The sequence below is a fragment of the Ictidomys tridecemlineatus genome, chromosome 15 (genome assembly GCF_052094955.1).
Source record: "Ictidomys tridecemlineatus isolate mIctTri1 chromosome 15, mIctTri1.hap1, whole genome shotgun sequence".
Taxonomy (NCBI): Eukaryota; Metazoa; Chordata; class Mammalia; order Rodentia; family Sciuridae; genus Ictidomys; species Ictidomys tridecemlineatus.
The window spans coordinates 11433537-11444686 of NC_135491.1; the positions used below are offsets into that span (position 1 = coordinate 11433537).

At 36.9% G+C, this 11150-nt stretch overlaps 2 protein-coding genes across 7 annotated transcripts in view; one reads left to right on the forward strand and one right to left on the reverse strand.

Moving 5' to 3' along the window:
* Znf404 (zinc finger protein 404) overlaps positions 1-11150 on the forward strand; it is a 29844-nt gene that overhangs the window by 17648 nt on the left and 1046 nt on the right. The window contains exon 8 of the mRNA XM_078031942.1: positions 2250-2254. Within this exon, the coding sequence (XP_077888068.1) occupies positions 2250-2254 (5 nt within the window). The remainder of the gene's footprint in view (positions 1-2249; positions 2255-11150) is intronic.
* Positions 796-11144, reverse strand: LOC144370787 (uncharacterized). Of its 6 annotated transcripts, XR_013430739.1 has the most exons (4): positions 8181-11144; positions 5061-5132; positions 1987-2050; positions 796-994 (listed from the first exon to the last, which is right to left on the reverse strand). XR_013430739.1 is itself a non-coding variant. In XM_078031939.1 (3 exons), the coding sequence occupies exons 1-2, from the start codon at positions 9346-9348 to the stop codon at positions 5098-5100; spliced, it is 1203 nt and encodes a 400-aa protein (XP_077888065.1). In that variant the 5' UTR covers positions 9349-11144; the 3' UTR covers positions 796-2050; positions 5061-5097. The 6 variants fall into 6 exon arrangements, 1 of the variants encoding a protein (XP_077888065.1); XR_013430738.1 differs by having other exon boundaries at positions 796-2050; positions 7545-11144; XR_013430737.1 differs by having other exon boundaries at positions 796-2050; positions 7011-11144.

Below are 11150 nucleotides of genomic sequence, written 5' to 3' on the forward strand. Positions count from 1 at the left end.
ATATGTATTTACATGTGTGTATATACACACATGAATCCATATGGATGTGCATGTCTCTTGTTTGTATTCATAGGCATATGTGTAGTCAGGTTTTTGTCACTGACCAAAATACCTGACAAGGAAAAGAAAAGTTTATTCTGACTCAAGGTTCAGAGGTTTGGTCTGCAGTGGGCTAACGCCATTGCTGTAAGCCCAAGGTAAAGCAAAAACATGGCAGAAGGCATGGTGGAGGAGTCCTGCTCATTCATCATGACCGGGAAGCAGAGAGGAGAGCAGGCCACAGGGAAGGCAGCCCTTCCAGGGCACACCCCCACTGACCCACTTCCTCTAACTGTATCCCTCCTGCCTACAGTTACCACCCATTTAGTCCATTCAAACTAGGATGGACTGGTTAGGTTATAGCTCTCATAATTATCTCTGATTGTTCTACATTAACACAGGAGCTTTGGGGAGGGGGTCACCCCCTATGTAAACCATAACAACATACATATCCTATTCTGTATATTACACATATTGTTTTGCTGTTTTTTAAGTGAATGTTTTGGGTATCACTTCACCTCTAAAAAGATGACATATGGAGTTGGGAGTGTAATCAGTGGAAGAGCTTGCCTAGTATGTGTGAGACCCAGGATAGGAGGCTCAGCACTGCACAACAAAGCAAAACACCAACATACAAGTCCTAGGATTCTAGATAATTTGCTGTCTGACCACTAAACTGTTGACACCTAAAAGAATTAACAGTAACTCCATAATGTCCTGTAATGAAGTAGGACAGAAGAGGCTGGGTACCAGAGGTACTTTCAGGAAGCAGGTTTATTGACTGCAGGGTTCACAGGTGGCTCACTCCCAAGAATTCTTCTGAGCAAGAATTTTGGAAATTCTTTGAACTTTATACTGGGGGAGGGGCAGGGGAGCTTGGAGATTAACATGACAAGTGCTCTCTGTTCCATCCCCTAGACCAGGCACAGGTTTCACAAGTTTTTTTTCTGCAAACCTGGCAGAAAGAAAGGAGGAAACTGGATTACCTACCAAACACAATGTGTAAAATTTAATTTCAAATGGATCAAAGATCTAAATGTAAGAACTAAAATTACAAAACTCTTAGAAGGAAACATGGAAAGCTTCATTACATTGGATTTGACATTGATTTCTTGGCATGTCACAAAATGAGACAACAAAAGAAAAAATATATTTCATCAAAATTTAAAACCTGTATAACAAAAAAATATGATAAACATAGTGAAAAGGCAAACTAAATGATAGAAGCAATATTTGAAATTTTTATATCTGACAAGGAGTTAATATCCAAAATATGTAAAGAACTCTTACAGCTCAACAATAATAACAAAAATCTCTCAAAAAAAATCCAGCAAATAGGGGCTGGTGCTGGGGCTGAGTAGTAGAGCACTCGCCTAGCATGTGCGAGGCCCTGGGTTCAATCCTCAGCACCACATAAAAATAAGTAAAATAAAGGCACCGTATCCAGCCACAACTAAAAAATAAATATTTTTTTAAAAATCCAGCATTGGATTTCTCCAAAGAAGTTATACAGGTGACCAATGAGCACACTGAAAAAGTGCTCAAAATCAATCATTAAGGAAATACAAATGAAAAACAGTGAGCTGGCTCTGTGCTGGCACACACCTGTAATCCCAGAAGGCTTGAGGCCAACCTTAGCAACTTAGTGAAATCCTATCTCAAAAAAAAATTTTTTAAAGAGTGGGGATGTCACTTAGTGGTAGAGTGTCCCTGGATTCAATCCCCAGTACTGGGGGGAAAAAATAATATAGAGTAGGATGGTTATTTCTTAAAAATACAAAAGGAATACAACAAATATTGGAGGTGATATGGAAAAATTGCAACCGTTACATATTGCTGGTGCATAACTAAAAAGATGCAGTTCCTGTAGAAAATAATAATTGGTTCCTCAGAAATGTAAACATAGAATTACCTTATGATCCATCAATTCTGCTTTTACATACATACCAAAAAGTATTGGAATTGGGCTGTGTGCAGTGGCTCACGCCTGTAATCCCAGCAACTTGGAAAACTAAGGTAGAAGGATCGAAAGTTCAGAGCCAGCCTCAGTAATCTAGTGAGATCCTAAGCAAATTAGTGAGACCCTGTCTCTAAATAAATAAAAAGGGTTGAGGGGGCTGGGGTTGTAGCTCAGAGGTAGAGCATTGCCTTGCATGTGCGAGGTCCTGGGTTTGATCCTCAGCACCACATATAAATAAATAAGTATAAAGGTATTGTGTCCAACTACAACTAAAAAGTAAATATTAAAAATAAATAAATAAAACAAAGATGTTGTGTCTTTGTTTTATTTATTTATTTTTATGTGGTGCTGAGGATCAAACCCAGGGCCTCACAGGTGCTAGGCAAGCACACTCTACCACTGAGCCACAACCCCAGCTCCTGTAAGAAACATTTTTATTCACACACACACAAAAAAAAACATTAGCAGAAGGCAACCATTTTGAAAGCATGAGGATGCCATTCTATCAAAGCTAACATCTAGACTTGGTGGCTGAAATTTCTAACTTTAAAGCCTTATTTTGGTTATGAACGCTCCTGCATTCAATCCCCTGTATAAAATAAATAAAACAATTTTTTAAAAGAATTGGAATCAGATAATTGTACACAATGTTTATAGCAGCATTAAATAACCCAAGTCCCTATAAGTGAGTGGATAAACAAAATATGGTATGTACATACAACAGAATGTTATTTGACCGTTTAAAAATGAACAAAATTTGATATATGGTATAACATAGATAAACCATGAAAACACTATGCTCAGTGAAGTAACCCAGACACAAATTGATAAATACTGTATGACTCCACTAATATGAGCTACCTAGAAAAATCAAATTTTTACTCAGAAAGAATAACAGGAGATTGAGGTAGAGGAGAGGGTGAGAGGGGATTATTAATAGTTTCAATTTGGGATGATAAGAAAGTTCTGGCATGGACAGTATTGGTGGCTGCACAACAATGTGAATATTTAGTGTCGATTATATACTTAAAATGGTTGGAATGGTAAATATTATGTTACATGTTCTATCTCAACAAAAATAACGAAGGAATTATGCAGTGCCAAAGTATAAAAACAAATGAAAAATGATTTTAATCTTTAAAGTGAGTACCTGACATCCAAATAGAAATCATAAATAACTGACAAATTTATCTGAGAATATATGTAGATGGATACACAACTGTGAAAATAATGAGCAAAGGATGTAGGTGGAAATTTAAGAAAAAATTATGAAGGTGAACATGAAAACATACCTGAGCTTATAACTAATAAATGGGAATGTTATAAAAAAAATGGATGTGGTGGTGCATGCCTCTAATCCCAGAGATGAAGGAGGCTGAGGCAGGAGGATCTCAGACAAGTTTCAGTCTTCACAATCATGTGAGCCAATTATATCACATTATTTTCTGTTTATTGGGAGAACCCAGACTGATATAAGAGGAAAAGAAGGAAATGGTCATACAGGCCTCCACATGCCACAGTGTATATGCTGTCTGCTCTAAGTGGCCCACAGGAACTGCCTGAGTGGACTTGGAAGAGAGGTTTCATTCAAAATGATCAGAACTAACTTTCTCCACGGAGACATGAGGTACCTACCCAGAAAAAATACTCCAGTACCTCTGAGCTCTCAGTTCCTCTCAGTCTAAGCCTTTTCTCAGGAATTCTTTTCTGCTCTTTGCCTTACATGTTAATTCTTATTCTGCAAATTTCAGCTTAATTTTTCATTTCCCTTGCTTATTTAAACCATGATTACCCATCTCAAAACAGGCTTTCCTTTTTCATGTGATCATTTTCCACAATGTTTGATTTTTAGTTTTATTTATACTTGGATTATTCTATTCCGTATCTGTCAAATAAAATATCCATTACAACAAGAATTTTTTACTCTGGTTATCTTCTATACCAGGAGTTAGAAATGTAAGACCCATGGTACCAAACTCGGCCCACTTCCTGTTTTTGAATGCTTCGGACAATAACTTAAGAATAAGAATAGTTTCGCCTCCTAAATGGTTGAAAAAAATCAAAAGACAAATGACATATTGAGACAGTTGGAAATTACGAGATTCAAATGTCTTTACCCATAAAGTCTCACTGAAACACAGCCATTCTCTCTCATTTATATATTATCTATGGCTTCTTTCATGCTGTAACCACAGAGTTGTGTACTCACAACAGAGACATTATGGCCCCAAATTAAAATATACTCCTACTGTATACTCAATTCTCAAAACAATTCCTGGCAGATGATAGAATCTATTGGTCCATGTTGTATCACTTAGACATCAGGTGTTTACTTCAAGAGCTGGGCTTTTTCTTAAATTAATCACTTTCTCCTAGCAAATGGGAAAGCAGAGGTCCCATGAAGCTAAGAGCAAAAGATAGCCCTGGTTGGTGAAGGTCAGGTTTGCCTCATCTGATCAGACAGTGAGTCCAGAATGAAGGGTGGAGGTGAGCAGATTTTTAATTTCTTTCTTTCTTTTTTCTTTTTTTCGAGACAAGGTTTGACTGAGTTGCTTAGGTCCTCACTAAGTTGCTAAGTCTGACTTTGAACTTGCTACAAACCAAAAAACTCTCTGGAGCTCAATGACCTTCTAAAAACTTGTTATATGATTTAAGGTACTTTCTCATTGCTGTATCACTGATATTTTAATTTCTACTGAGTGTATCCTAACTAACTCAAACAAATAGGGTCGTAGTTCATACTGGGAGACAGAGATGGAAATATAAGGCTGATTCTACCACAGCAATCCAAACCAATTCACTAATAGGAGATGAAAACACACACACAACCTAAATGTTAAGTGTTGTTCTACAGATTTTACAGATGTTGCATGATACTAGATAATGCTAGAGCAAAGAATGGAGAAAGATTGCAAGAATAGTAGAATATCCAATGAAAAAATCAGAAAAATACAAATTTAAACCAGTTTTCACTATGAGATTCCACTATATATTCCAACCAGAATATATAGCAAAAAAATGTATATATATTTTCTTTAAATTGATGATGTCAAGTACTCACCAGATGTGACAAAAGAAGAATATTCACACAGTGCTGGTCACAGTGTGTCAGTCAGCACATTTGTTTGGAAATCTGTTTAGAAGGATTTAAATTTTAGTAGGATTCAGCTATTAAAGTTCAACACAAGGATATTCACAACCCAATCCCAGAAATTCCACTCCCAATCTTCATAGCAAGAAATGTTTCCTTGGGCTGGAGTTGTGGCTCAGTGGTAGATCACTTGCCTAGGATGCATGAGGCACTGGGCTCAATTCTCAACACCACATATAAATAAATGAACAAAATAAAGGTCTCTCGACATCTAAAATATATATATAAAAATGTTTCTTTATGTGCTCCAAAGAACACATGCAAGGGTGATCATAACAGATCCATAAGGAGCTCTGACTTCCCAATCTAGTATTCTCAAGATCATATAATGAAGGATTTTCCATGAGAGGCCACCACATCAGGATGCTTCTTTTGTGTGGGTCTTAGCTGGTACTACATCTCTAGGAAGCCTCCGACAAGGAATTGTGTTGGATACTCAAAAAAAAAAAAAAAAAAAAAAAAAGGACAAAAAAAAGGCAACAAATGAAACTAGACAAGAGATTAAGACTCTCTTTTTCAAAGGAAAACAACCTAATGATCATATAATTTAAAGAACAGGTAACTGCAATTCCAAACTAAACAAAAAAAAAAAAGGCAACAAAAATGAAAACCATTAATGCAACCTCACTTGTGAGATACAAAATCCTAAATAAAATAGAAGCAAATGAAATCAAGTAATGCATCAGAATAATATACAATGACTAATCTGGGTATATGCAGGAATGAGGAAAGAGTTAAATAATGTCATTATAACTTATCAGATTAACAAATATTACACAAGTGTAGGAAGAGATGAAATGGCTTTTGATAAAACTCAGGAGCCAATCCTACCTAGATGTAAGAAACATTTCTTTTTAAGTATTTTTTAGTTGTAATTGGACACAATACCTTTGTTTTATTTATTTTTATGTGGTGCTGAGGATTGAACCCAGGGCCTCACACATGCTAGGCCAGCACTCTACTGCTGAGCCACAACCCCAGCCCCTGTAAGAAACATTTTTATTCACAAATAAAACATTAGCAGAAGGCAGCCATTTTGAAAGCATGAGGATGCCAGTCCATCAAAGCTAACATCTAGACTTGGTGGCTAAAATTTCTAACTTTAAGAGCCTATTTTGGTTATGATAACATTTCCTGATGTAGTTAATCAGTATTTCCATGGTCAAGTTTGGTATACACTAGTTTAAACAAACTTGAGGGGCTGGGGATGTAGCTCAAGTTGTAGCGTGCTCGCCTGGCATGCGTGAGGCACTGGGTTCGATTCTCAGCACCACATAAAAATAAAACAAAGATATTGTGTCCACCTAAAAACTAAAAAAAAAAAAAGAAGAAAGAAAACTTGAACAATTTTCTTCACCAGAATACTCGCCAGTTCTTTTTAAATTTTTCCTTAAGAGTTTTTGTAGATGCTACCATTCTTGAGACATCCTTTCGGTGCCATAATAAGACACCATCTCCACATTTTCTGGTTAACATACAAATATGTACCTTGGGGATGGCGTGGGTGGGGATAGACTACTAACTGGTCGGGAAGGATGGATCCTATTATAACACTCAAGTTTTTACTTTGTGTCAAACGTAATGATTGAAATTGCAGATGTGTAGAATACTAGGTGGTGAATGAACAAGTGATACCCTTCCTACAGTTTTAATTCAAAGAGTTTCTCATTTGGATGAAGTTTCTGATGTATTCTATAATATTAACCATGTCTGTATGCCTTCCCACATTCCTTACAGTATATTTCATAGCAGTATGAATTCTCTGAAAGCAGGAACTGAATTAAATTCAGATCCTTCCCAGATTCCTTACCATTTTAAAGTATTTCTAACATGTTTGTGGGTTTTTTTTTTTTTTTGTACCTGGAATTGAACTCAGGGGCACTTGACCACTGAGCCACATCCCCATATTTTGTATTTAGAGACAGGGTCTCACTGAGAGGCTTGCTTTTGCTGAGGCTGACTTTGAACTTGTGATCCTTCTGCCTCAGCCTTCCAAGCCACTAGGATTACAGGCATGCGCCACCTCATCCGGCTTCTAACTTGTTTAACTCTGATGTTGACTAGACTTTGTGCCATGAATAAAGATCTTCACATCATACATGGAAATGGTTTCACATCAGTATAAATTGATGTTCATTAAGATCACACAAAAATCTAAATGTCTTCTCATATTCTTTATATTCAAAATATTTCTCACTAGTATGTATCTGCTGATGACAAGTAAACTGTCTATACACAAAAAAGGAAAAGCTTTTACATATTCCTTACATTCACAGAGCTTCTTTTTCTTTTTTTCTGCTATATCATTCAAAAAATTGAATGAACCCAGGGGTGCTCTACCACTGAGCTACAACCCCAGTCCTTTTTATTTTTCAGTTTGAGGTAGGGTCTTACCAAAGTACCCAGGCTGGCCTTCAATTTGAGTTCCTCCTGCCTCAGCCTCCTGAGTAGTTGGGATTACAGGCATGTGCCACCATTGCCTGGCATACATTCATATGGTTTCTTTAGAATAAGCTTTCTGCTCATGTTAAGCTGTCCAGTATGAAATATCTGATGATGAGTAAGCTGATACCTGCTACCAAAGGCTTTCCCACATTCTCTACATACATAGGATTTCTCACCAGTATGGACCTCTCATGTTTAACAAGACTTGAACATGTTTAACAAGTTCTCTCATATCTTTTCAATTACAAGGTTTCTCCAGTATCAATTTTCTTGTCTGAGTGAGTTGTCCATATAAAGGCCTCTCCACATCTTTATATCTACAGGGTTTGTTGTTACCATGAGTTCTCTCAAGTTGATCCAAGTTTGCGCTATGAGTAAAGGTCTCCCCAAATTCCTCATGTTGATAAAGTTTCTCACCGGAATGAAATTGTTCATGAACATGAAGTTGATAGCCACTACCAAAGGCTTTCCCATATTTTTTACATTTATAGGATTTCTCACCAGTATGGACTCTCTCATGTTTAACAAGACTTGAACCCCAGCTAAAGGCCTTTCCACATTCCTTACATTCAAAAGGTTTCTCACCAGTATGGATCCTCTGATGTTGAGTAAGATGATAGCCACGACTGAAGGCTTTCCCACATTCTTTGCACTGATAAGGCTTCTCACCAGTATGAATTCTCTCATGTTGAACAAGACTTGATCCACAGTTAAAGGTCTTCCCACATTCCTTACAGTGGTAGGGCTTCTTGCCAGTATGAAATATCTGGTGTTGAGTAAGCCGATACCTGCTACCAAAGGCTTTCCCACATTCTCTACATACATAGGATTTCTCACCAGTATGGACTCTCTCATGTTTAACAAGACTTGAACCCCAACTAAAGGCCTTTCCACATTCCTTACATTTGAAAGGTTTCTCACCAGTATGGATCTTCTGATGTTGAGTAAGACGATAACCACGACTGAAGGCTTTCCCACATTCTTTGCATTCATAAGGCTTCTCACCTGTATGGATTCTCTCATGTTGAACAAGACTTGATCCACAATTAAAGGTCTTCCCACATTCCTTACATTGGTAGGGTTTCTTACCAGTGTGAAATATTTGATGTCGAGTGAGCTGATAACCCCAACAAAAAGCCTTTCCACAAACCTTGCATTCATAAGGTTTCTTACCAGTATGGATTTTCTGATGCTGAGTTAGTTGATAGCCACGGCTGAAGGCCTTCCCACATTCTTTACATTTATAAGGTTTCTCACCTGTATGAATTATCTCATGTTTAGCAAGGCTTGAACCCCAAAAAAACGCTTTCCCACACTCCTTACATTCATAAGACTTCACACCAATATGAATTTTCTGATGTTGAGTAAGGTGATAGCCACGACTGAAGGCTTTCCCACATTCTTTACATTCATAGGGCTTCTCCCCAGTATGGATTCTCTCATGTTTAACAAGGCTGGATCCCCAACTGAAGGTCTTGCCACATTCTTTACATTCATAGGGTTTCTCACCAGTATGAAATCTCTGATGCACACTCAGTTGATAGGCACTAAAAAAGTTTTCCCCGCATTTTTTACATTCAAAAAGTTTTTCAGTTATATGAGTTCTCTCATGTTGAACGAGTTTTGAGCCATAATTACAAGTTTTTCCACATTCCTTACAAACACATGGTTTCTCTCTATCATGAATTCTTTCCTGTTGAATAAGAGATTTATTTTTTCTGTATGTCGGTATTTTTTCATAGCTGATAATCATTTGACTTAAGTATCCCTCTTGATGTTTCTGTAGTCCTTCAAATTTGTTTTTGCACTTCCAATTATTTCTGAAAATGGATGCCTCAAGGCCCAGGGTTTTACTTTCTTCCTTTGTATCCCAGCGGGAAAATTTTATTTCAAAAATGTCCTTTTTTGAAAATATATTTTTGGTCTCATATGTTGAGTCCAAATCTGAAAGGAAAAAAAACACATTTCCTTATTTCATTTACCAGAAAAACAAAAACTTCTATAGTGCAGAAGGGAGTTTGGGAGGGATTTAAGATAATACTTACCATAAGTAAACTGGATTAGGAGACTTACTGAACTTACTTCTGAGCATCAAAGTTATCCCCTTTTAAACAAATTACTTTTAATTTTCAGCTCTTGTGATCTTAATGATCTGATAGTTTGGGGGAGAATTCAGAGATCACATTGAGAAGCCATGCAGATAGTCTCTTAAACCAAAATGTGAGCTTCCATCAGTCAAGCCCTTATGTTCCTGGGTGTGGTTATCCAATGTCCCTTGCTAGGCATGAATCTTAATGGTGATCAAATTCTTACTATTAGGAACTTCAGCTGATTATGTTTGTATAACCTGGTCGATGTTTTCTGTAACATCTAGATTGTTTTGTTTTCCTTTTGTTTTCCTCTTGCCAAAATGTCCTGAAAGACTTTATTCACTCCAGAGTTTGTTGTCTGAATTTCCAAACCTGATATACTGTTTGACTATTTGTGTGGAATTTATTAGGAGATAAGGAATGATCTCTATTTTCTAATTGGCTTATGTGCATACTGGGTCATAGAGCCCAATGTAGCTGATTCACAGGAAATCATTGTGTCACTTTCTATACCTTATACTTGGCTTGAGTCATTGACTGTGGATTTTGGTGTCTGTAATTTTGTAAAGAATCCCACAGGTAATCAAAATTTGAGCCACACCCTATTCCATGGCAAGATTACAATCTAGTGATTTACCACACTGTTAGACTGCCCTGACCCTATAGTTGGCAAAATGTTCTTCATTGGTCTTTTTTTTTTTTTTTTTTTGGTAGATGGACACAATACCATTTATTTATTTGTTTGTTTGTTTATTTTATTTATTTATTTTTATGTGGTGCTGAGGATCGAACCCAGGGCCTCGCACATGCTAGGCAAGTGCTCTACCACTGAGCCACAACCCCAGGCCTCTTCATCAGTCTTTACATCACTGGTATCTCCTCAAAGCATAGAAATAATGCCTTTGTATATGCTCTGATTTAAATGAAATATCTGCAAGCACAAAACGACAACTTTAGGGCATTCAGCATTTTATATATATATGCACTATTTTTCTTAACTCCCAGGCATATCCAACAAAGTGGCAGCCTTTCATTCAGGATAATTTAGAACTACAGTAGCCATTTTTAGCAGATTTTAAATTTTAACATGCTTCTTCAATTCCATATAGCCTCTAGAATACAAAGGAGAAAATTTTTTAAATTTTTAAAATCTAAGGAGCTACATTTATAGAGACCAACAAGTGCTTAAATAAACTTTGAAAAATATAATTCAACAATTATTTTATTTTATTTATTTTTAATTTTAAAAATTTATTTATTGCCATTGCATCAATATTATTGATTTTCATTCTGCAAAACTGGGATTGTGAACCCTCAGGTAGGGCAATCATCAGAACCCAGTCATGATGGAAGGTGGGTGGGAAGACAATCCTCAGGTAATCTGGCTGGGATCCACTGGGACCCAACCAGTTCACCATCTCCTAGACACAACGGAGACTGAGAAAGACAAAGGGACACAAAAGAT

Bases quoted from the DNA above. Each gene is read 5' to 3' on its own strand.
- LOC144370787 (XM_078031939.1), bottom strand. From the start codon at position 9,348: ATGATTATCAGCTATGAAAAAATACCGACATACAGAAAAAATAAATCT. The intron at 5,133-8,180 runs GTGAGAAACCTT...CCTTCTAAACAG, and splicing joins ACATCAGAGGATCCATACTG to ATTTCCAAACAAATGTGCTG.